The sequence below is a fragment of the Echiichthys vipera genome (genome assembly GCF_963691815.1).
Source record: "Echiichthys vipera genome assembly, chromosome: X".
Lineage (NCBI taxonomy): Eukaryota > Metazoa > Chordata > Actinopteri > Perciformes > Trachinidae > Echiichthys > Echiichthys vipera.
The window spans coordinates 40,803,569-40,829,991 of NC_139825.1; the positions used below are offsets into that span (position 1 = coordinate 40,803,569).

At 39.7% G+C, this 26,423-nt stretch overlaps 2 protein-coding genes across 3 annotated transcripts; one reads left to right on the forward strand and one right to left on the reverse strand.

The window, feature by feature from the left end:
• Nucleotides 1-941: 941 nt before the first annotated feature.
• eevs (2-epi-5-epi-valiolone synthase) lies at nt 942-5,167 on the reverse strand (the record flags this gene model as incomplete). Its single annotated transcript, XM_083939634.1, has 5 exons — nt 942-1,039; nt 1,437-1,689; nt 2,181-2,411; nt 2,993-3,626; nt 5,025-5,167. The coding sequence occupies 5 exons, from the start codon at nt 5,165-5,167 to the stop codon at nt 942-944; spliced, it is 1,359 nt and encodes a 452-aa protein (XP_083795760.1).
• Nucleotides 5,168-8,255: 3,088 nt separating this feature from the next.
• On the forward strand, nt 8,256-21,144 carry LOC310965320 (uncharacterized protein). 2 transcript variants are annotated; one of them, XM_083938843.1, is made up of 12 exons: nt 8,256-8,298; nt 9,497-9,593; nt 10,474-10,663; nt 10,757-10,848; nt 10,939-11,171; nt 11,538-11,774; nt 11,857-11,931; nt 12,077-12,293; nt 13,865-14,073; nt 15,610-15,682; nt 18,049-18,166; nt 20,390-21,144. In XM_083938843.1, the coding sequence occupies exons 2-12, from the start codon at nt 9,578-9,580 to the stop codon at nt 20,583-20,585; spliced, it is 1,656 nt and encodes a 551-aa protein (XP_083794969.1). In that variant the 5' UTR covers nt 8,256-8,298; nt 9,497-9,577; the 3' UTR covers nt 20,586-21,144. The 2 variants fall into 2 exon arrangements, with proteins under 2 accessions (XP_083794969.1, XP_083794970.1); XM_083938844.1 differs by lacking the exon at nt 8,256-8,298 and having other exon boundaries at nt 8,529-9,593.
• Nucleotides 21,145-26,423: the final 5,279 nt, after the last annotated feature.

Consider the following 26,423-nt stretch of genomic DNA (forward strand, 5'->3'; position numbering starts at 1 on the left):
AGATAAGTTATTCTACAAAAAATAAGCTTGTCAAAGTTGAGGAAATTTGGGAAGTTTTCTAAAAGTTTTATGGAGCTGCATTTCTATTTCTATTATTATTTTTTATATATTCATATCTTTATTTTATCCCTTTTACACTGTGTGGGAGGGGATGGGGGGCAGATGTATTTTGTTTTTCAGTTCTTTGTATATGTTTGTTTAACCACATACATGTAACAATTTGTAAAGCAACAAATGTTTAATACATAAACCAATAACAATTGTATTGTGTGGCATGAAGAACTGGATGCACAGCGGTGCCCTTACAAAACAGAGAGCGGAAGCACGTCACATCTGACGTTATACTCGCTCTCTACATCTGGTAAGCCAGACTAGTGAGCCTTGCTGTTCAAAAGCTGCAATAATATACATGCCATTGAAAATTAAGATATTGAAAGTAAATAAGGAGGATGACAAAATCTGAATCTGCAATATTACTCAAACTTGTGCATGGTTTAATGAATGAAAAAATGTTTAATGGGACATGCATACAACTACAGTATATGTCACACATAATAAGAAGCTGGCAATCTCCTTGGTGCATTTTCTGATAGCTGATACTATAAAGTTTTTTTTTTAAAAAGCCACAAAAATCAGTCTCTTTTCTAATTTGATCTGTCTATAACACTTTGACATTCAATGCCAAGGTATTGTCACTATTTGAAGAGAAAGGATAGCAAGAACTTATGCTGGACAGAGGTAGAAATGTATAATAACCTATACATACAGTTACCCCACATTTAGCTTTTGTTAACAAAATGTAAAAATACAAGACATGAATGCTATGAACTACAATTTGAAAAATGACCAGAGTACAAAACCAGTACATATACACCTCCCTACAAAATGTAAACAACCTTTTCTCTTATAAACAGATTAAATGGAGTTGTTGTATGCTCAGGTTAAGATTCACAGTTGCTGTCAGAGGAGACGCTCAGCTCAGCACACCATTTTGTGTAAGCTCTGTGCAGGATCTCAGAAGATGTGTCATTAGAAATCTCTGCAATAAAAGAAAAAAAGAGCATAAACAACAAACTTTAAATACACCATACAGGTTATACGAAGTTGAAAATATGTTGCTTGATTAGAGTGGTTCTGCTCAAAACTGGTGGAAATGCGGACTGGTTTGTAGGAAAGGACCATGGTTTCAAGCATCCTGAATGGAACCAGTTCAAGAAATAGAGCTAATTTGGTGGAAAAGGGGTCGTCACAATGTCACTTAGCTTCCAGCCCTACCTATGTTTTAGGAAACCCAAATGGCTTGTGTCGCTTTTTGGCCTGAACAGGCACTAAGAGTTTTTGTAGCAGTGAAAAGAACATCAAATGAATTCTTGTTTTAAGCTGTTTGAGCAAACAAACAATGCTGTTGTTGTTTTGGTAAGGACAGTGTCACTTACCCGCTTCTCCAAGACCATCAGGCAGAGGCATTCTGACCAGACCCCCTGAATGCTTCAGCCTTTCCTGCAGAGACTTTTGTATGAGCTCCATGGTACAGGCCTCATGCCAGACTGGCAGCTCCAAGCCCACCATGCAGCTGATGATCCTTTGCTTTTCATCCTCTGTCAATAGACCCTTCTCTTTGGACACGTAAACCATGAAAGACATATCGATGTTCACTGCCTCACCATGCAGCAGAGAAGGGAGAACTTTCTGTATGAAAAAAAGATGTGAGAATGTGGCTATTTAATGTGAAAACCTCATGCCCTTATATATTGGAGCATTAAGACTATGGTCAGGCATGAACTAGTGAGTATGAAGATGTAAGAAGAACAAATCAAAGCCATCTTAGATAACCCCTCTCACTCTCTGCGTGATGGCCTGTGGCAGATGGGCAGCTCTTTCAGCCACCAGATCATCCATGCTGCTATTAATAACGCTACTGTCACTCAATCGGCTTTACATTGCCATTTTGTCTCCAAATGCTCTTGTATTGCTTCTATTTGTAATTTAGTTTAAGTAATTCTTAAGTAAGTAATTTATTTCTGTTACCAAATTTTCCTGCTGGGGATTAATCTTAAGAGTGTTATAGACCCACATAGAATCACACATGTGCTTTACATGTACAATATACAGTACTGTACAATGGCATGCATCAACAAAACATTTTCTACAAGTGTCTGCCACCATGAGGGATCAATTACCATCTCTAATGCTGGGCTGATGAGGTGGCCAAAGTCCACCAGTCTGTTAAGGTCATCCTCCCAAAGGTTCGGGGCAAGCTCCTCCAGCATGGTTACGATGGCTATACGAGTCGCTTGTGATGCCGCCGGAAAGCGGTTGTGTCTGTATACAGCCTGGAATTTAGTGTCCAACAGCATACGGCCATGTGTCTCAAGAAGCTCGAAAAGGCCTTTATGTTTCATCAAGGCCATCTGCAAGGAACATAAAAAAGAAGAAGAAAAACATAGAAAACTTTGATGAACAGTTAAAACACAAAACACAAAATAATTACATAAATATTGCTGCAAGCGGCAATTGCGGGTTCAAAGCATTCCAACAGAAGAATGCAGCTCAATTTCCAAAATCAATGCCATGAGCAAGTCCTGGCTTATGATTACATGGCTTATATACAAATAACATAGAGCTTTACTCTTCTTGGTTATAGGTATGAAAAGTGATTGAGAACAGCCTGCTTTGATATGCCCTTGCAGTCAGATACCTACCACTTTGTACTTGTCGTTGCACTTGAGCAATTAAATATGACCCAATATTTAATATTATTTAATATTATTTAATATTATATGAAGCATCCAGGGTGTACCCCGTCTGACGCCCGATGTCAGCTGGGATCGGCCCCAGTCCCCCGCGACCCCAGCAGGGACAAGCGGTTGAAGATGAATGAATGAATGAATGTAATGATATTAGCTGATGATTATGTTGATACTGGAATTATCATTCTTCAGTATGCATCAGCTTTAAGGTAAATATTCCACATCCAGGGACTTTAACATACCTTTAACATCTCTGCTAGCCCATTGGAGATGTGTCGTCGAGGAACAGTTTGTATGAAGGACAGGTCAAGGAAGGCAGCAGCAGGTGGAATATAGGCACCCAGCTTGTTCTTGCAGTTTGCAAAGTTAACCCCCGTCTTTGCTCCAACACTGGCATCAATGTAGGAGAGCAGTGTGGTCGGTACCCTGATATAAGGGGTGCGTCTTCTGTAGAGTGAGGCAGCCAGGCCCACTATGTCCAGGCATACCCCTCCACCAATGGCAATGATCGGCTCTGTACGGCGGTCAAGGGAGAAGTTGTTGACCTCCTCCAGAATCTTCAAGGCCATTTTCATGGATTTGTTCTCCTCAGTGGTGGGTAGAGCCAAGATCTTGTACAGGACATTGTTGGCCTCTAAATATTCAGTTAACTTAGAACCGTAGATTTGGTAGACATCTTCGTCTATGACCACAAAGCGTTTAATTAGCTTGTTGGATTTTTTTATGTCTTCCAGTTGCTGGGGGTCGGTGATGTGGCCCACCAGAAGTGTGTCGTTGCTGGGGTCCAGCAAGTGCTGGGTCTCAATTACCTTGTAAGTAAAGGTGATGGGGCTGACCACTGTCCAACTGGTGCCCGTTTCCGTAATGCTCTCATAGCTGCCAAACAAATAACAGGAAAAAAAATTATAAAGGCATGGGTTCCAGTTATTTTATAAATTGTTTTAAAGTGTGTATCCTGTTTCTGTCAATACATTGCACTGAATACACTTTTGCCAGTCTATTAGCCAAAACTAATTGTTTATTATAACACACTATCATTACTTCTTTGTGAAAATGATGTACACGATGTACAACCAATGACATGGTGATTATTATTTTCACTTAATGAATACAAAATAATGACTTTAGTATTTAACATAGGTAAGTCATTATTTTGTTGTAAAACAACAGGCTCTTCAATAAAAACCCAAATAAATCAATTACGTGAATAGAAAAACCTGATTCGCAAAAAAGGAAAGAAAAAGGTCAAACTTTTGGTAAACTGTTACCAAAAAAATGTTTGATCTCTTTCACCTATACTCCAACTTGGCTAAATGTCACCAAGCTGTAAAGATCATAAACAACAGCTGATATATAACAGGGTCCTTGACTTTTCAGCAATAGTTTGTCAACTGGTTTATCTCCTAGACAGAGAGTCTCAAGGACCACATTTAGCTAGAACAGGTTTAACGTCAGTGCCTCCAAAAATGCTTGTGCCTGGAAGAAGAAGAAACAACTTATTATCAGATCACTCAAATCTTCTTCCAAACTCACAAAATAGGCACATTAACAGTGTTGGAATCTCTCAACATTGAGGTCTGTGTCATTCAGCATTCAATTATTCAGATTCAAAAAAATCCCTGAAGACTTGTAGTTTGACACTCTCCAACTCTCATGTATTAAATGTAAAGACCTTCAGGCAACATTCCAACTACATTTCCAATGAAGTAACTGAGGCCCTGGTTTGCTGTACCTTCAGTTGTCTTAAACTCAGGGTGCATTCACATGCCCCCCTGTCTGAATCGGACTGAATTCAGTTTGTTTAAAGAGGAGTGTAAAAAACACCATTACATTCTGTTTTAGAAAAATGTCTATTTCTATATATAATGGTTTATAATCAGATCTAATGTTTGACCACATGATGATTAATGATTATATTGGTTGCAGTAGTATATGACAATTTGGCTCAAATAAAGACGTAAATCCGCAAAACCCTGTTTGAAAGAGAAGCATTATGGAGGTGGGATTCAATGGAATGACACTGTCCCAGATTGGTGAACAGTTTAACTGGATTGACTGCATTCATCAGAAAGATACAGCACGTATTATTTGTTAAAATGCTAAAATGACATCATCAGCCTAGTTGTGCAAGCAATGATAGTTTGCATAGCCTCTTTAGGTCAGAGGTCAAGGATGCTAAACACATGTAAAATTAAAGCAAACAAAGGAGAAGAAACTTGCATCATACTTTTCTCTGTGATCAAAGAATGTAATAAATATCAATGTTATACTTACATTTTTGCAGCAGAGACACAATCATATGTGCCCTTTTTGACCTTATTTTCCAGTTTGCACTTCCAGGTCCCCTTGACCCTTACTAAACTAAACTCACTTTTATTTTCTTTGATCTCATTATCCTCCAGCTGAACCTTTCCCATTATTGTGGTGATAACTGTGAAGTGTTTTACAGTAGGGGACAGACGTACAGGAGGTTCTTTAAATAACATTTAGAGGATGGCCCTGGGGTAGGGGAGGAGCATTTCTTCACACACCACCACGTGTTTTACTTATACAATTATTGTGTAACTGTGATGTAACACCTCAAAGTTTGTCAGTTGCTGACAGATGCCACTTTTTGCACATCAATGCATGTGTATTACCTACTTATATAACATGCTAATCATTAAATAAAGATGAATGTTCTTATGGTCTAGAGAATATAATATGCAAAATGTATTTAAATAGGGGCAAAAGTCTGGAACTTTAATTTGGATAAATGAAGGATCCACACAAGGGTTTTCACAGCCAACAGAGTGAACAATTTAATTCAATTGAATTCAATTTTATTTATAGTGCCAAATCATAACAAAAGTTATCTCAGGACACTTTACAAACTAGGTAAAGACCACACTCTATGACTTATAAACATAGACCCAACAATTCCCCGTAGAGAACGTGGCAACGAAACCCTTCCCTATAACAGACAGGAACGTCAGACAGACCCGGCTCTATGGAGGAAGGCCATCTGTCTTGACCAGTTGGGGAGGAAGAAAAGGAGAGAGAAAGAGAGAAAAGACAGACAGATGCACAGAGAAAGACAAAGAAAGACACAAAGACAGAGACAGACACACTTCCAGTTACTATAATATTAACTATAGTAATGTGAATATGACTCATATGTCATGGCAGTTAATACAGCAAAGTAGTAGAAACAAGCACAGCAGTGATGGATTATAATAGCAATAGAACAACAAGATACTATATGAAAACTTCAAGCATGTTCATTTTAATGTTTAATATTTATCTTAATGCAGTCTTCCAATGTAAGGGACAAAAAAATGTAACCTGACTCTCGCCAGATGAATTTTGTTCTGCCTTGCCTCCCTCATCTATCTGGGATCGCTCGATTGAGAAGCGATTTCAGGAGACTGGGCCTTATCAAAAATCCTTTCATATGATTGGATAAACCACTTGTCCGTCATCTTTATTGACGTGTCACTTCAACCACTCACATCAAAACCAATTTGTGACGCTGATGAGAGCGACGCAGCTAAAAGCCAAACAAAACAGTCGACATCGTTTCCACCAACAAAAGCCTTCAGAGCCGTTCTCTGGTGTTCTTTTAAAGAAGAAAAATTTGCTAGATTGGACAACAAATGAAATAGCAGCATTGATGTTGACGTCTGATTCCTCGATGCAAGCCCCCGCAGTCATTGCTCCGTCACATCTATAAAACCTCGCCCGGCGGTTCTGATTGGCCTGATCATTTATTGCGGACCCTGAAATCACTTTCCTATGGAAGAATCCAGACGTAAGCATGGCGTAATGAAAGTCATCTGGCGAGTGTCAGGTTTAATATGATATATTTTTGTAAGTTTAGATCCCGGGGAAACACCAAATTTCTCTTTTGGGTCTCAAACTGAAACAGTTTGGGAACCCCTGGACCAATGGTTTACAACGAACCTCATGGAAACTAGATGGGCCCATTACTATGTATTCAGGGTCCCATATTGTAAAAAGTGAGCCTTCCATGTCTTATTTGATTATAAAGCAAGTTGGAGTGCTATAGGAATACTGTGAATGTATGAGAACGCTAAATCCACAGAGATATGCAAAGATCCTGTATTCATAAGCTGTACCTTTAAATGAGCCATTAGGACTCATGTACTATATATAGATAGAAAGTGCTGCTACAGTGTCATGTCACTCCACAGCTGCAATGATAGTGTAGAGACACAGAGAGGTCAAATATGGAAGACCTGAGAACGCTGACCAATCACAACAGATTGAGCTTTTTCGGCAGGGGGGCTTAAAGTTCCTGGGAAATGAAAGTTGGAGTGCCTTGAGGTCTGCAAGGTAGGCAAGACTGATCAAATGTGAATTAAGATTCTGTTGCTGTATTGTCTATTTCTATTTACCATAAAGTGTTTCCAGAAACCTATATATATAGGTACTATATATATATATTTAGTGTACTATTTAGCTTGTAAAATGAGAAAGATTCTGTCTAGTTAGCTGAGGGCAGTGCTTGGTTTTGGCTTGACTTGGTCACAAAGTCACTCATTCTCAAATAGACAAAGTAACAGAATCTTGAGTCATTTTTGATCAGCGCTGCCTAGTCTTACAGTTTGACCGGAGTTCACCAGCAGTCAATAACACTGCGGCAGAGACTCCTTGGCTCTGAGTGCTTGTTGTAGGTCATGCGCAGTGGAATCTAGCGGATGCCATTAAGGGCAGACAGAAATGGCTCTGGGCGCAGACAGGGAACAGAAGGTGGAGGTAGAGATATATGACTTTTTTCACAGATCGTCCGTCTCATTGTATCGTCAGTATATAGTGACCGTTTCAGCAAATATGAAAAAAGTAACTGACTTCAGCTTTAAAGAGACTGACGTTAAAAAAATGAAAATGTTTTTTGAACATTCAAGCATGTAAACAAACAAATACAAGAAAGTGAGCATGACATGGGACCTTTAAGTTCTGCATTGTTTACATTGTAGGGGAGACCGGGGATGGTTATAACAGCTTTAACATTTTTGTCTGTATGTTGGAGCTCTTTTAGGTCAGTGCCTTCAAATTGTCAGACAAACCAGTTACATGTATCTGCTATTAAACAGTGTAGCTCACACCATAGTGGGGGTTAGTTGTATCATACCATTGGGTAAAATGTAAAAGTATGAAATAAATATGACAAAATCTTTTCATTCTAATCTTAACATAATTGGTGTGTGTGTGCATGTGGACTTGTATCTGTTTCATACACTAACATTAAGCTACAAAACTGAACACAGGGTACTACAATGCACTAGCTTCGACAGCTGCTTGGAAAGTTGAAATTCTTCAACTTCAACTCCATGGCCTCAACGCGTCCATTAAATTAAATAACCTTATTCAGTGCTTAACAGTAAGGTTCTACGTATAACCTTAACAATTACATACAAAGTAAATCTACAGACGCGATTTGAAGATTACAACCCAGTTGTGTCTGTTCCTCGCCCTGGTGCCGCTGGAAGAAAAAAGCAGCTCTGAGGAAGGCTGGAGTACAGCCGAAACTGTCAGCTAAGAAAAGGTAAGAGGACATCTTTACCATACAACTAAGTTGTCTGACAAGAAGAAAGTCTTAATTTCAAAATGGGTAAAGATAACATTAGGAATACAATCGATCTCTTTCTGTTAGTTCACAGTATAACCACCTATCCGTCAACCAGTATAGGAGAGGATACCCTCTTCCTCCTCTTTAACCTACCCATCTACCCTTTAGTACACTCACTTCATAAACTACCACTACACCACTGAGACTGGTGCACTAGTGCATGGTACCAGCATACAGTATGGCCTTCAACCAAACGTTACATAAAAATACAGATAAAAACGGAAGCCAGGGTCGAAAACATCTCTCTTTGACCCAGTAGGCTATGAGATTGGTAAGGAGAGCAAGGCCACCACATGTTTGATACCATATTCACTATCATACCCATGCAGTCTCGCACCTCCCCTCTCAGAAATGTTACCGAATATTCTAGATGTCGTCTGGCCAAAGTTGCACTAATCATTACACTACATTTTTATAACACTAAATAAAACAACTGTTTGAACTGTAATGTGAAATGGGTCATTCATAGTAGGACATGTGGCAGGGAGCAGAAGTAGAGGTGTAGGATCTGATATACTTATCAATATAGTTTATCAGTTTCCTCAGCAGAAAACCACTCAATTCTCCAATTCCCTGGCTTTTAAACAATTGAGAGATTACACGGATTCATGTTGCACCCAAAACACACCTATGAGACTAAATACAACTCCTTTGCCCTGTGCACCTTGCTTTGAGTTTTTTTTACTTTGTAAGTAAGAATGTGGGAAAATCCATCTTAAATAAATCATAAATATGGCAGAGTTGTTTTAAAATACTGTAACATGTGTCTTAATTGGGACATGTTTGTAGTCTATGTTATGTAGCTTATTATATTTTCTCTATTTTACCAAATTTATGTGGCTCGAAACTAAATCCAAACCCACCCAAGTGCATTTTGATTCTCCCTGAATGGAAGTGAATGGAGTAGGAAACCCTGTTTGATAATACTGCTGTGGTGCACGAGGTATTTGTTCTTTGAGGGAATATCTGATTCTATGTCTCGTTGCTTGTCTCCAAACTTATGAAACCCATGATCACGGACTGGAACACACATGTCTCTCACATGTTGGATAATGAGCGTTTTCACCTGTTGTGCAAGTTTTTTGTCACACCCCTCATTTAAAAATGTGCCTAGTTATAACACAGAAAGTTGGCTGCGTGTTACAGCCACAGTTGCCGACAACTGCCGGTGTCGTCACGCCCATAAACGCTCATCATGCCTGTCGAAAAAGGTAAGATTGTTGATCATTTTTGCATTGTAGTGGGGTCAACAGTAGCTAAATATCAAAAGGGCTTATCATTCATAGGGTTAGCAAGCAATCTCTACCGGAGTGCACTGTGAATCTGCGCCTCATATATCATCACACATGCCTATGTTACGACAGGCTGTCAGTCGCCCACACAGAAGCATGCTTTTTAGTTCGAGGTCAAAAGACATCGTTTTTATTCTGAAGAAATGCAAAAGTAGGGTACATAAGTATGAATGCACGTGTTTGTATGTTTTCTATATAATGTATCATGTAATATAGATATAAGTTATATCGACAATCGACACAGAGGTAGAGTTGTCAAGCGAGTTAAAATGACACGTGCTTATAAGCACAGGGTAAATGTATTTTAAGTCGCTATTGTCAAAATATAGGTAACCTATAGTTTACCTATTCGCCTCTAAAAGGTAACACCAACGTTAATCTTATTAGGGCAGAGGATATTACTAGGTAAATGTACTGTATCTTGATTAACTGTCATATAATCAAATGAATTTGCTTTTTGTTTTTATTTCTTTACATCTCTTTTTTTTCTTTATTTATCTACTAACATCGTATGGAAATTACTTTGTTCAATCCTATCAGTTGCATTTTTTTTCCGATTTTCTTTGTCTCATGTGGAGAGGAATGGATATATTTGACTTCTGTGTCTCAGACCAAGCAAACAATTTCATTAAAACATGGTAGTGGTGGTGGGTATTATTATAGACCAAATAATTCATCAAAAATATTAGAAAATAACCAGCAGATCACTGGATAATGAGCATCATTTCATATTGCCTGGGCCATGAATGGGCCATTAGAGAGTAGTTGAAACTAAAATTACATTATGTTATTCCCCCAGTTCCTGACACCCCAGTGGAAGTCCTTGTGGATCTCCTAACAAAAGCCAAGGAGATAGCCACAGCAAGTGGTAATGTGCCTGTGGAGTTGACTAGTCAGTTGGAGAAGGCTCTGGAAATAGCCAGTGGCCTTGATGACTACCTGGAGAAAATGACCACACAGGAAAGTGAACCTCTAGCAGAGTTATACAAGTATGTCTCTTCTTCCTACACATAATCCCTAATGATAATAACTTGACTACGTAAGGTAAATTTGTTAATATTTTTATGAATACTTGATTGTAGAAAAACTATTTCTCATGACTGGGATCAAGTGCACAAGGACGGCAAAACTATGTTCCGGCTTCCAAAAGAGTGCATCACTGGACATGTTGAAGGTTGGACGTTCACATACATTCTGCTCATTGCCATCATAATTACTGGTTTACCGTATTGTGATAACTTTCTCTCGGGTGTGTTTTTGGCAGGCCAGACCCTGAAGATGCTGATCCACATGTGTCAAGCTAAGAGGGTTCTAGAGATTGGGATGTTCACTGGCTACGGTGCACTGGCCATGGCTGAAGGGCTTCCTGAGGATGGCAGCTTAGTTGCCTGCGAATTAGAGCCATACCTCAAAGACTTTGCTCAGCCCATTTTTGACAAGTCTCCACATGGCAAGAAGATAACTGTCAAGACTGGGTCTGCCATGGACACCCTAAAGGTGAATATTTTAGTTTGAAGGACTGTCACTGAAGATTTGACATTCTTTAAATGTTCACGTAACATGCTCGTTTTCATGTTGATACTCGTATTTTGGGTTTCTACAAGAACATTTTTACATGTTTTAATGTTCGAATTTTTTTTCTATTTTAGTGTCCACTTAATCCACTTAAAGATTAAGTGGATTATTATGCAATAAATAATTTATACATATACTAAGCACTTTTCCTATTTAACATTTACAGCTGGTGAGCAGCATAATGAGAGCAGGCAAGGGTTAACACTGACTTTTCTTTTTTGGGTGTTAATAAGTTACCAGACTGAGGGGCACATTGCCAGATTTCTAATAACCCTCTTTCCCTTCCAGGAATTGGCTGCAGCAGGTGAGCAGTTTGACATGGTCTTCATCGACGCTGACAAGGATAATTACATCAACTACTACAACTTTATTCTGGAGAACAGTCTGCTGAGATTGCGAGGGGTCATATGTGTAGATAACTCACTGTTCAAAGCCAAGGTTTACCTCAAAGACACCACAGATAGCAACGGACTGGCGCTCAGAAAATTCAACCAGTTTGTCTGTGATGATCCACGCGTGGAGCAGGTTAGTTTCAAATCTTTACATGCTATGTATTATTTGACAGGTATTCCTTTTTTATTTTAACAGTATCCTTCTTGTTTTAAAGGTCATTATCCCTCTGAGGGATGGCATCACTGTTATCCGCTGGGTATCTGTGGCATCTGAGTGCTCAAGGACACAGGTGCTGTTTAGACTACCCCAGTGCTCAGACCTCAGTGAGCCAGTACTGATATAGAGTGGCACAGCTGCCATCATATGTTTACTGAGGATTGTCTTAGTTATAGCGTCATTCTCACTGATCATATCTGCTTATCTTATTTGTTTAGAGTAAAATAACAGATGATGAAGTTTTCCGCGGCGTCAACGGCCGCCCAATTCTCGATCGTATGCATCTTGATGGAAAAGTGGCCTACGTGACGGGTGCTGGGCAGGGCATAGGCCGAGCATTTGCTCATGCACTCGGTGAGGCTGGTGCGAAGGTTGCCGTGGTAGACCTGGACCAAGATAAAGCTGAGGCAGTGGCTGAAGAGCTCTTCCTTAAAGGTACTGTAAGGGGTGTTAATGCAACAGATGTTGACTTAATGTAATTAAGTCGGCTGGATCTCCCCATGCTGGTCCCATCATTTATTTAACTCATTACTCAGTAACACGCTTCATATATGCAATTGGTAGGTTCAGAATGATTTACAACAACGGAAACTCTGGATTTGACGATAGTTGCAACATTTTGTACAGAATCAGAAATCAGAAAACCTTTAATGTCCCGCAGACGGGGGAATTCTTTTGTCACAGCAGCAACAGAATATGACAAAATAAGGTAAAAAAAATAGCAAAAATAAGCAATAAAGTTCAATTTAAAAAGGGAAGAAATAGAAATAGACATATATACATATTCACATGGTATAGTGCAGTTGTTCGGTAAAGACTGGACCGTTGAACTTGTCCTCAGTCCCCAACTCCCAATAGGCCCTGGAATTGATCAACATTTTCACTTTACTTTCACACAGTTGCCCTAGATTTACTTTGACTGCCCATTTACTTCTTGCTCTAAGAAACTAGGGTTGCAATTTGATTAATTGTTATTTGTAAAACATGAGGAAACTGATGAATGCAATCACAATTTCCACCGACAGTCCAAAACTCAGAGATATTCAGTTTTAAGTAATGTTAAAACAAGCATATTTAAAATGCTGGAAACGTGCAATGTTTGTCATATTTGCTTGAAAATAATTAATTAAATAATCTATTATCAAAGTAGTTGCTGATTACATTTCTGCTGACAGACTAATCAATTAATGGACTAATAGTTGCAGCTCTACATGCAAATTTTCTGCTCCCACTATGAGTCACTAGTAATTTGGTGTGGATAATACTCATCATTAGTTGAAGTATTCAACTTCCCTTCTTGTATATGTTTTTCCACTCTGCATTTGGTGCCTTTTTAAATTTCAAGGTAATAAAGAAACGCTTGTTAAAAACACAAATATCCAAGTTATTTTTGTACAATAGAGTATTTTTTCTGTAATATGTTCATTCTTTTTCTGAACATAATTCTCACAATAACATTTAAATGTATTGTAATTGTCACAAACTTTAAATTATCCAAAAACATTAACGTGAAATTGATTTTGCTTTCCTCTTAAACCTAAACCCCTTCTCTAACATCCGTGGAATATCCAAACACTACTTAGTAAAACAGCAACACATCTTCAACCACCATTAGACAACATTCAAGCTGGGTTTGTTCACTTGAAAAGTTTCCCCAAATGTCATACAATGTCAGTGAGGTAAGGTTTTGGTTTTTTGGCCAGCAGGTGGCAGCATACTAAAGCATAAGATAAACTGAGCCAGGTTGTACATGTCCTCTGAACCAGTCTGTGAGACTTTATGCTCTATTTTCTTAAGGAATAAAATGTCATACACATTATTAAAAGAAAGCCAAATTATGTTTAATAGTAATTTTCATTACTTGGGCCTTTTTACACATCTTAAGCCACATTGGCATTTGTTAAATACATTTCTAGAATGTCCAAGGATAGAAGTGGCTTACATCATGCATAATGTTACAGTTTGTACAAAGCTTGCATAATGGACATCCATGTTTTTGGATACAGGAATCAAAGCCATTACAATCACAGCTGACATTAGCAAACCAGATGACGTCCAGAGGATGATTGACAGCATTGTCTCCAAATGGGGGGTGATCCACATCGCCTGCAACAATGCCGGCATCAACATGAACTCAGCCAGTGAAGACACCAGTCTAGAGGAGTGGGACCAAACCTTTAACGTCAACCTGAGGGGGACTTTCATGTGCTGTCAGGTGTGTATCACCTATTGTGAAAGACGTCAACAGTTTATTCTCTCTGCCATACTGCACCGTAATATATTGGTGTGATCGGACATTTTCAGACCATCAAAAATATGCTTTTAAAGGTAGGCCTACATATTACATTGAATTTGAGTTCAAGTTTCATTGATGTTTACGGTTTAACTCGTAAAGTAGTTTCATAGAATTAGTATGTGGAAAAAAGTGAGCAATTTATGCTCATTCTGCTCCACTATAGGTTATTGGTGACTACTCACAACCAAAATACATACAGAGGGGCAACCCTGCTTTTTGAAAAACTCATCTAAAGTTCCTTGCAATACATTGGATCACCTTTCATCAGGAATAATTAATAATAATTAATCATACCACATACTCAACATACAAGATTGAAAGGTGTCCAACATACAACATTAGCAATTTAGCAATTTTGCCTTTTGACCAATCAAGGGGCTAACATCAAGAACACACAGTTATGGATCAATACTGTTTAATGCTCTCTATTTGAATAGAAGACTAACATGTTGTGATCAATGAACATGACCACATTAGATAAAAATAAGCGGCAAATTATTTTTGTCACTTCCGGCATGCTGCAGGCCACAAATCATCCTATTGACTATGTATTCAGGAGTCACATACAATTTCATAATTATCTTATGTTGTATTTTGTGTGATTTGTCTGCTCTAGTCATTTTTTTACTTCCATCTTTAACACAATAACATATGAAGAAGAGATAGAAAAGAGTGTTTGATAAAGGCATTTCTTTTTTCAGCTTTCAACTTTGTAATGGGAAAGTGTTTAAATTAAGACCTATTGAATCACAAATAGGAAAAACACAATGCATGTTTCTAATACAATAGGTCTTTAAACAGTAATAAACTCAAAGGAGCACTTGATCCTCTGTTTTGTCCAAAGAAATCACCAAATTTGAAAATGCATCGAAATGATCTTTAGCAATGTATGCTACATTCAAAATAAAAAATAGAGAATCTGTTGACCAATTGTAAATATTTCTATAAATTCAGCCATCAAGTTGCTTGAGAAACTGCCTAGAGAACCAAATTAGCACTTGATCATGTATTCATTCAGTAGTTTTATGTCTTTCAGAACGAGTTAGAGTATGACCTAATTACTGACGGTCCGACCAGCTTTAGTAACTAAAATTAGTTCAGAATGATTTCGTCACTGTCAGAGAGGTGTGTGTGTGTGTGTGTGTGTGTGTGTGTGTGTGTGTGTGTGTGTGTGTGTGTGTGTGTGTGTGTGTGTGTGTGTGTGTGTGTGTGTGTGTGTGTGTGTGTGTGTGTGTGTGTGTGTGTGTGTGTGTGTGTGTGTGTGTGTGTGTGTGTGTGTGTGTGTGTGTGTGTGTGTGTGTGTGTGTGTGTGTGTGTGTGTGTGTGTGTGTGTGTGTGTGTGTGTGTGTGTGTAACTACATGTTTTTGTGTTGATCCATGCTCAGGCTTTAGGTACCATATCAGTGCCACAATAAGGTCTTTAATGTGTCTTCTTCCCCTGAATCTTCGCCTTAGGCTGCAGGTCGAGTGATGTTGAAGCAAGGATACGGCAAGATTATCAACACAGCCTCCATGGCCAGTCTAATAGGTGAGTGATGATTCTATTCCCCCACCTTCTCTCTGGAGCCCCTCCATGTCTGCTTTTAATCTCTCCATTTGGCGTGGAGAGTTGGGTCTGGAGGAGGAGGGGGAGGAAGGAAGGGAGAGTTAAATACATTTGTGCTGTACAGCTATGTGCGGGAGTACACATCACATTAAATAGTTTTTAATGTGATCATCATCATCATCAGACAGAAAGTCGTCAGAACTGACTTCAGACCATTGTAGTGAAGAGAAGAAAATAAGAATTCAGCTGCCGTTTTCATGTTTGTTAAAAACTTATCCTTAAAACAGGATTAGATGGCTTTTCTTCTTTTCTACTTTTACCCCAGTTAAACAGTTCTATAGAGATGCATTCACCCCTGCATACAGTGAGCATAGCAGGGAAGTGTTGTGATTGCATCTCGTCGAGGCAGTTTTGCATCATAATAAACATCCCCTCTCTGCGGAGCTGTCTGGAGGATGTGGAAGGCAACCTGAGGTCCAACTTGGGAAGGGAGGGTTCCTGTGCAGCGGCAAAACCCCAGCCTGTGCCAGGAGCTTTGTTTGAACAGCGGAAGACACTTTCAGAGTTTAGTGAGAGCCTTGTAAAAGCCTTGTATAATGTCCCTCCTCCAACAGGTTCCTCCAGAGGAACAGCAACACTTCATCAGCAGTATATTCAAATCGCCAGTAAACTGCTGTGCCATATGGGCCCCAGTCCCGACTGCAGGGGCAATCTGTAAAACAGGAGCATGCTGGTAAATAGAGGCCGACATAAAAAAAAATGATCAGTTACTCACATTACATACAGTCCTTCAGGAATTTTCTTTATTGGTCTGGACATCTGTTATAATATTGTCATAATGTGTAATCAGATGGGACCTGTTCTAGCCAAGTGGAAGCCCAAAAAGCAGCCGTAAATGCCCAATTAAAATGCACAATGACAGCTTTTTGTCCATCTGCTGAATAGAATTAGTGAGTGCCCACTAACAACCTCTCCACACACACACACACATACACTCCCGACCATCAACCATCATCTCTTTTTTCTGAATAATGGCTAGCAGCTCAAAGACACCCAGACCGGAAATATCTAAGTTGATATGATCGCACTCAGTTTTTTGGCTGCATGATGACCTTACTCAGGGATTAGTGACTCTCATACCTGCATAGTAATGTACACTACAACAGCCACCCCATTCTGGGAAAAGAGTGCATCATTTGAACTCAGAAGAATTCAAAATGTAAAAGGCGTGCCTGATAAAGACCATGTTTTCTCCAACTTGAAATAGGCAATAAGTAGCAGGGGGAATGTTAAAGAGGGCTTTGGAGAATGCTCTCCTTTTACCTCCTTTTCCCTTCTCTGGGGATTACTGCTCTTTAAGACGGCGAAAACATCAATGCAGGTTTATTTAAGGGATGAAGGCATTTTCTGAATGGTATTTTGGGGCCGTATCATCAGGTCTTGAGCGAGGATTAGTGCTGTTAGGCATTTTGAGCTGTGTTTCCTGTCCTGATAAGTCGGATTTCACCTTCAATCTGCGTGTAAGCCCTGGGCTCTGCTCCTCCTTGCCTGCTCCTCTGAGGTCCTAGCCTACCCTTATCCAGCCCAGCCCAACCTTACCATCCTCTATCTCGCCACACTCTGCACAATCCTTCACAACCGCACTCTCAGCTAGGGTCCACCCTTTACGTCTTTCTTTTACAGTTTACAACTTTTACATCCACCATGCACATTTTTCTCCTTTTTAACCGAACAATGTATGCGGGATGCTGTAGCCCTTTCTCCCCAGGACCGGTCCCTGCCTCTTTGCAGCTGGCTGGTATTTATCATCCCAGTCTCACACTGAAGCCATTTGGCAGTCAGATCGGGGGGTGATGAGGTTAACTACTAAAGTTGTATGTAACTTGGAGCCTTCCTTGTGATGATTAATCAACCAGCAGAAAATGAGCCCCTGTCCCGTTATCCCATGCAGTGTGCAGCATCTGTGATGGTCAAGGCAAACAAATGGCTCCCTGTCTTTGTTGCTGAGGACAGAGCATAACTGGACATTATGAGCAATTAATTTTACATGGCTTCATCCTCAGAGTCCCCCAGCAGCTAATGGAAGAGCTTTTGCGTAGTATCCACAAGAAACGGAGTGAGCTGAAATATAAAATGTATACTGTATGTTGTCAGCTTTTGTGAGAAAAGAACTCTATTTTTCCCTCTGTTAAAGAAATGACTCCTGAAAATAAAAGCTGTTTTAATGACCACCTGAGAATTGTGAAAGTGCATACCATTATTAATGATGCAGTAAATGTTATATTTATAAAACGCTGTGTCATATCCATTTAGAGTAACCGATTTCCTTTCCATCCTCTGCCCTGCAGTCCCTCATCCCCAGAAGCAGCTTTCCTACAACACGTCCAAGGCTGGAGTGGTCAAACTGACTCAGACTCTGGGCACTGAATGGATTGACAGAGGAGTGCGTGTTAACTGCATCTCACCGTAAGTGCTGTCTATTCTTGGCCTTCTTCTCTTACCGTTCTGTGCCAAAACATACTGGTCCACCTTTTGAGTGTTGGAAGGGATTGAGCTTCAAAAGGAAGTGGTGATTAGTCTGTTTGCTTTCATATGAAGAGCCCCTTTTGAGAATGATGCACTAATTTAAGTCCTCAAACAATACATCAGTGCTTAATTAGATGGCGTCTTGAGGGATGAATCAACCAAACACTTGCTCTAATTGTTCTATTCAATTAGGGAATCAAATTTGCAACCTCACTCCAAGTGTCGGCGCAACAATAGCGTCTTGTTTGTATCTATTTGTCTGTGAAGCTGAGCAGGGGGAAGAAAAGAGGAGAACACAGGAAGGGCTGTATGTGTGTGTGTGTCTGTGTGTTAAGTGGAGCATCCCTTACCCCCAGCCATCCCTGAGCAAATCCGTCCAGTGGCACCGGGCGAGCCAGGCCCAGTCACAGCCCCAGAACAAAGCCCTCACACACGCGCCATGCTCAGCTTTATTTATCGACAGCTTGTTTGCTAATTTTAATTTGCAAAGAAGCAATTCTCTCTCCCCTCGCTAACTGGGTGTCTCAATGGGCCACTGATTTCTTTGAAGTGACAGTCAGTAAATATGCATAAAAAAGGGACACAATTAGCGCTCACGAGGTTGACTGGAGCCTGATTCCATTGGCAACTTTAGCCGCAGCAGTGATAAGCTGCATTATCTAGAAAATTGGCTGAGGGAAAACAGTACCTCTGATTGCCAGCAAAGGTTCCAGATAACAGGGCAGCTGAAGAGAAATATAATTGAGGTGGAATATGTTAACCAAGGTGTCACACGCTCCTTGGAAGTGCTAATTTAGCCAAATGTTGGAATTCCATATCAAGGCACCAGGATACCTCGAACAATGAGTCAGGCCTAACAGCTTTTAGTCACTGTCACGTCAATTGTGTAGAAAGTCAGGAGTTGTGTCACATTAGGCACAGGCTGGCGTGTTGACATATTTATACAAATGTGAGCTCTGTGATATTTATTGTACAAAGTGGAGAGATCGGCATTTGTTGTGAGTAATAGTGTTTCAGAGCTATTCTACTCCAACAGCAGCACACCTGTTTTCTCATAAAAATCACCTAATTACTAGCCTGGCATTGCCAGACTAATTTAGAAATGTGTATTAGTCTGGAACCTCTCGAATTCCAAGAGGCGTTATCAGACCAAAATGCCTTTGGCTGAATTAGATAGACCTACAACCAATCAGAGCAACAGAATGACGTAGCGCTGAGCAACACATAGAGTTGGGGCAGTGCTTAGTCCGTTTTAATATAAATGGAGGCTGCATCACAAAATTTGTCAAATGACAGCTCAGCCAGTATATTAAAATGTGTTTCTGAAACATTTTAGACAAGGGAAAGGCAATACAGTAACAATGTCTTGGTTCATATTTTATCAGCACAATTTGATCTGAGTTTCGTGAGCTGAGTAAGTCAGATGCATTATGCCAGATGTGTTCAGTAAATACATCCAAGCATGACGCTCCTCTGTCAGTCATTGTCTTAAGCCCGCCCGACACGAGAGACATGGTAGTGATTGGCTTGCCCAGAATCTGGCTGGCTGGAAATCTGTCTAAATGTGACATGCACGCCTCCTGAAAAGCCCAGTCTATTCTGATTGGTCAGCATTTCTGGTTCTTCCCCATCTGCACTACTGGCATCTACACCGTCATTGCAGGCAGCAATGGCACTTTACACCTATACATACTGTACATAAGTCCTGACAGCTCGTTTAAAGGCACAGTTTCTGAATTTGGGTTGTGTGCATTTCTCTGTTAATTGAGCGTTTTGATACTTTTACAGAAAAAAAAAATATATATAGCATATTGACAAGCTTTATAATACAAAAATAACATGGAAATCTCACTTTTACAATATAGGACAAGCAGAGCAGCAATATGAAAGAGTTGCACGTAATAAGTACTTAACAAAAGGCTTTGAGCAAATTATGGCAGACGTCCCCTCATACCCGCGGGCTCTTCCTGAGATGTGCCAGCAGTCCCACAGTAAACATCGTCAGAGATGCCATGCCATGCCCTTTCTTCAAAGGATAATTGGGTTTATTTTTGTCACCAAAGTGGTGGCTCTGAAACAACGCTGTCACTCCTGGCTCAGAGCTGCGATGCCTTCTGATTTCATTGTGTTTTTTTCCCCCTTCTTTCTCTGTCTCTCTTTCAGGGGGATTGTTGACACCCCTCTCATCCACTCGGAGAGTCTGAGGCCTCTGGTGCAGCGCTGGCTGTCAGATATCCCTGCTGGTAGACTGGCTCAAGTGACAGACCTGCAAGCTGCAGTGGTCTACTTGGCATCTGACGCCTCCGACTACATGACAGGGCATAACTTAGTCATAGAGGGTGGGCAAAGTCTGTGGTAGAGGGGGTAGATGAAGAGATGAAAAACTTATTTTTTTCCCTCTTCACTCTTCTGGGATTAGTCTCTGAAATAGGTGACATTCTCATGATCCCTTTTTATCACATTCAGCAGTATCAGTAAAAATCTATTGGATATTTAACTTTTGGTGGGTTAACATCTGTTTTATGATTTCACTAGATAGCTAGTAGCTTTTTGTCGTCTTTGTGTATTCTATTGGTTTAGTTTACTGTCACGTGTGTTAAGACTGGCACACCGAACCTTTTTAGTGGATTAAAAATACTAGCGTGTTAAATACTGAAAAGTGGTAAAACAGCTGCCATTCTTCGTCACACAATAGAAATGTGTTAACACGTCTGAAAAAATATATGTAAAGTTCGAGAAAAAAAAGGTAAACCTTAACTGTGCCTTCAAACGCGTCACCATTTCTTCTGTATGTTCTGCTGTTATTTTGTACATCGAACATGACTGTTAATGCTGTCTTAAATACCACTGAAAGATCTTTGTTTAATTGTATTTGTTCCAAAAAGGCAGAACATACTTAAAAAAAAAATGTGTCTATTATTTTTACAGCACTGTGTCAATCATATACAGTTGAAAGTAAGTTACAGGATTAAACAATGACAGTTTTGAATTTCGATAAACAAGGAGGTGACTTCTTTGCATGACTAAATGAACTGTATGTGGGATTTTTGAATAACCAATAAACTAGCACATGTACACTGCAGTGTTTGCTTTAAGGTTGTCAAATATTACTTTTCTATACCTGTTCGATAATACTTGATTGAAGAGAGATACAACCTCTGTAAATTATACATTTGATAGTATCAAAAGTACCAAAGCTATTAAAGAAGTCAGATTTTCAGAGGAAAAGGGAAATACTATAGGCAACAATAATGACACAACAGATGTTTAGGCATACACATGTTCCCACAAAATATGATTGGTGATTAGTTCAACAATGACCACAAGATCACATTCACACCAGAGTAGGATTCCATTGAGTTGTATTGTGTACCTTGACTTCCCACTTCGGCTGGTCCAAGACTCTTGTGTACCATACGTAGGATAACAGCACACCAGTCCACCTCTCTCTGGCACTTCCCTGCCAAATGGTCCCCACAAGTGGTGCTTATGAGCGCCATCTTAATTGCTCCATTAACTGTTTGTGCGCTGAAAAACAATACTTAAAGCAGAGGTGAGCCGAGGAGGTGATCCCAGTCGCCGCAATTATATGAAAAGTAGTGGCCAATTAGCACCCTCTGCAATGTGATACTGTTGGTGTTTATGTGAGCGACTTCAACTTCTCACTGTTAGTGACCGTTCTCTGATTTACATAATTGAGGGATTGGTCATTAATGGGAATGGCGTGTGAGAGGATCCCATTAAGATATGAAGTGAGATCTGATCATCTACTCTGCTCTGTGCTATTTATCTCCAGTTGCATTGGCACATTAGAAATTATTGGGATTCTTATCCTCATACTTAATGGTGAAATATCAAAGTTTGCCACAGTGTGTGCATGCAAGGTCTTGCAGAATGTGTTCACACAAAGGCAAATTGTCTTTTGTAGGACATTTCCCTGTCTTGCCACTGAGGGGCAGTATAAAGACAGGCAGCCACAGCACTAACACAAGGACAGTTTTACAACAAGAGGTTATCACATTATTTGCTATCATCTAAAAGTAATAACAGTGAACTCTGTCTTATGCGATAAAATAAGAACACCTCTCCAATTCTGGTATGCAAACAGCTCAAAATGAGAGACAGTCAAAGAAATGCTGAATAAATACTCATGTTTTCAATTAAATGGAGTTCGATAGTGGACAGTTACATTTCAAATGCATTAAAAATGTAATTCTAATCATTTTTCAAGAGGAGATTAGAGTAGCCTTTAAAGTCTAGAGACAATGAAGTGCAAGTATGAATCTGTAATAGGTGATAAATTACAAAATGCATTTGCATCTACAGAACAAATCTTGTCTTCAAATAAATAGGATTCCATTTGACAACCTTAGTGTTTTTCTGCTATTTGAGTTGAACAAAAGTGAAGTTGAGATACACTCAGTTTGGACAGTTCCTGCAACTAAAAGGGATTGTTGCATCCCCAAGTAGAAGGGATGCAAAAAGTCACCTGGTTCAAATATAATCTTTGGCTGACTGAATGGGTGTTAACAGTTATTAATTAAACACTTTCACCAGTGTTCATGTCCTATGAAACCAAGAGTCACTTTAAAAATGACATGGGCTATACTTAAGATAACTTTCTTATATATATGTTTGGAAAATGCTGTGAATGATTGGAGAATATGTTGTCATGGCAGTGTGGGCAGTGAGATGAACGGTGTGTGGCTCCGTCCATGGCTGCAGCCGACACAGCTCATCAAAGAGTGCTCTGCAGCTCTGTACTTCTATGTACATAAAAGGAGGCTAAACAGAAACCTTGAGGGTACCTGACAGGTCTGCGCAACCTTTTGGCTGCTAATGATTTGACAACGACTTGGACAGAGACATATTCTGCAATTTCACTGTGTCCGTTGTGATGTCTTTCCTCTGTCTCAAATGTATCAAAGTTACCCTCTTCTCCAGTGACAAGCACTGGTAGCGTCAGTATAGTGGTTCTTGCATAGAAATCATAGTTTAAAAGTAACAGAATACTTATTTTGAAATGTAACTAACCCATTTTTTCAGTGTGACGGGTCATTGTCTTGCGTGAAAAGTGCAGGCTGATTGGGAGGCAATTGCAGTGGAGGTATTGCATGTTGCCGAAGGAGGACTCCTGCTGCAGGAAACATCCCCCAAACCATGACACTTCCTCCTCCAAATTTAACTGACTGGACCAGTTCTTCTTTGTCCACACAACATGCTCCTCAGCAAAGACAGTCTAGCCTTTCTATTCTTTCTGCTGATGAGAGGTTTGGCCACTACAGAGTGGGCTTTCAGTCCAAATAGTGTTAAACAACGAGACAGTGTGCCAAGACAGATCCTTGCCCTGTACAGCACTGAACGCCCAACCTCTCTCTGATGGCTGAAAGGGTCATCCCTTTGGCCTTCATCTGGACAACCTGCTGTCCCATGGTTTCAATCACCTTAGAGGGGTTTGCCATCCTGCAAAGTAACCAAGAGAGCTGCCAGATAAATAGGATGTGTCCAACAATTAAGTAAATTGTCACTAAGTGTCAGATTAACACCAATAACTGGGAGTGATCTGAAAATGTTCTCTAATTTTGCTCACTGTTTATTTCACAAAATAAACGTTTTTGTTGAAGTGTCTTGGTTATTTAAAAAACAAACATGCTAGTACAGTATATATGTATGTGTATATATATATAATTACCACTAAAAACGCCCATTCAATGGAGTGATAACATTCAAAACGGGTGCAAGAAGTTGTAACACACAGATGCGAATAGAAGCTGCCTTTACCCACGGTCCTTCTGTTTCCAGCTACTCACTGTCATCATTCAGTGGCAGTGTCTAAACTGTTGTTTTGCCGTCACGTTTTGCATCATATTAAACTCTTTCAGAGCTTTTCAGAGCCTCTTGGAGGTCTTGTTTTCCTTTACAATTGCAGCTGAAAGAACCACATCTATAATTTGAGCAGCAAAATTGTGATATCCCCTCGAATGCCATACAGTGGCCTGCTTCACGAAGTGTAAGTGATCTTGAATCCATTATTTATGACCTCCTTTTACTACCATTACACTGAAGAGTGGGACCCTGTTGTACATAGTGCTGTTGTGCTAAACAGTTCCCTGGCAGAAAAAGGCACTTGCGCCCTCACACTTGAAATCAACTTTGATTAATGCTCAGCGCTGTCACAGCATGCAACATTTCACCGCAGCAGACGTTCAGTGAGAGACCCAGGTCGATGCCGAACAACACAATGAGGCAATATGTGTTGCTGAGCAGGCTGTGTCCTGGTGACAAGAGGACCCAAGGGTTTATGGATGACATATTAACATTTGACATTATAAATGCACTTTTATTGATGGATTATGGTGGTCTGTTACCTAGCCACTCAGTGAGGTGTTTGAAGATGAAATGTTACCCCTTATAAATTCAGTTGAGCACCCTGACGCTATCATCACAGGTAGGACTGTGCAACAGCAAAAGAACATGTCAACATTTATCTTCTACATGAGAAGGGCTGGTAAAGCTTTGTGAACTTGTAACTTAATGACCCATCACAATTTAATTTGACTAATTACTTCATGGAAAATCCGATCTTCATTTTGCTTGAAAACAAAAGTAGAGCTTTAAGTTTGATGTGTAGGCATTACTTTAAGAGCTCATTTATTTTAAGACAATGTCTTGAATCCATTTAAATGAACAGAGACGGAAGTTGGAAAAGATAACTGCAGCTGTTTCAGTACGACATTTCAGAGACCTTACACAAACCTGTAAATATCTGTTTGCAAAAATATATTATTTTATAATATATTATAGTTTATATTATAGTTTGCCAGACCGCCTCAGCAAGGGCTTTGTATATCTGCATATGCGCTAATCTTGATTAAAAAGGTCTGTTCTTTTAAGACAGAAATTACCAACAAGACAAAACAAATTCATTCAAAGTTCATGCCTAATTATTTAAGTTAATTCTCTTTTACAAAAGCATCAGCACCAACTATTGACTGCTGTTTCGTTTTGATCATGAGAGATTGCATTAATTTTAATTAGCCTTTTGTGTTCTCGTGTGTGTGTGTGTGTGTGTGTGTGTGTGTGTGTGTGTGTGTGCGCGCGTGTGTGTGTGTGTGTGTGTGCGTGTGCGTGTGCGTGTGCGTGTGTGTGTTGCACTTGACTCGCTGAAGGCACTGGATCATTGCCTACCGATGTTTGTGATCTCATGTGTTATTTATGGAAAAAGCTGTTTTGCTGTTTGCTCTCCTCATGCTACCTGCTGACTTCACATGGGGTCACTTTAACTGGCTGCTGTGTGTACTCAGATGGATTGCCAATAAATAAAAGTGTGAGGACTTTGTCAAGCTGCATTATTATATCACATTCCCTTTGAATGCGTGAGAGGTAACTTGCACAACCAGGCTTTATTAAGAACTTTTTACCCAAATCATGTTTTACATACTTTTGTAGTTTCTTGGCTTTGAAAGACAGGATTTTTTGTAATTAAATCAAAACAAACCTGTTTTTCTTTCATTATTTGCTATGACTACACAGCTGTGTTCCTGCTGCATTATCAGTCACAGATTAGCAAGTTTTTTTACTTTATTTCACTGTTGGTATTACATTGATGCCAGTGCATATACCCAACATGATTATGGTTGTTTTTTTTCCAAAGATGTCTCCTATGACATCTCAAGAGGTATCCAAAAACAATCCAAATGTCCACACCCCGTATCCACATTGTAAATGTATCAGGCTTTTATTCAACATTAATACTGAGCCAGGGAAACATTGCACTCTGAGTTCTCTAATTACAATGCAGCTAATGTGTTATTTCCTCCCCATGTGGGATTACTTTCATCTTTCCCATTAAGATGCACATTTTGTTTGGATACTCAAATTACAAACCCCATATTAAATCTGACTGTGCAAAAGGCATTGATCATAGCCCCAATAGCTGCACTCCAACTTTGATTTAATTTGCACTTCCATTAATATCTATGAGACGTCCGATTGTCGTCTTGGGCATATTGATGGTATTGTAAGCCCTGCCTTCATATAATGTTCCCCAGCGGCAATGAGGAAATGTTACAGAGAATTAGGCCGAGAAGCAGGCTCAGTGGAACTGGCACTGCAGTCGGAAATTCATTACCCTAATAAATAGGAGGGAGGGGGGGGGGGGATCTTAAGAGAATTTTCTCTCTTCCTCTCACCACAA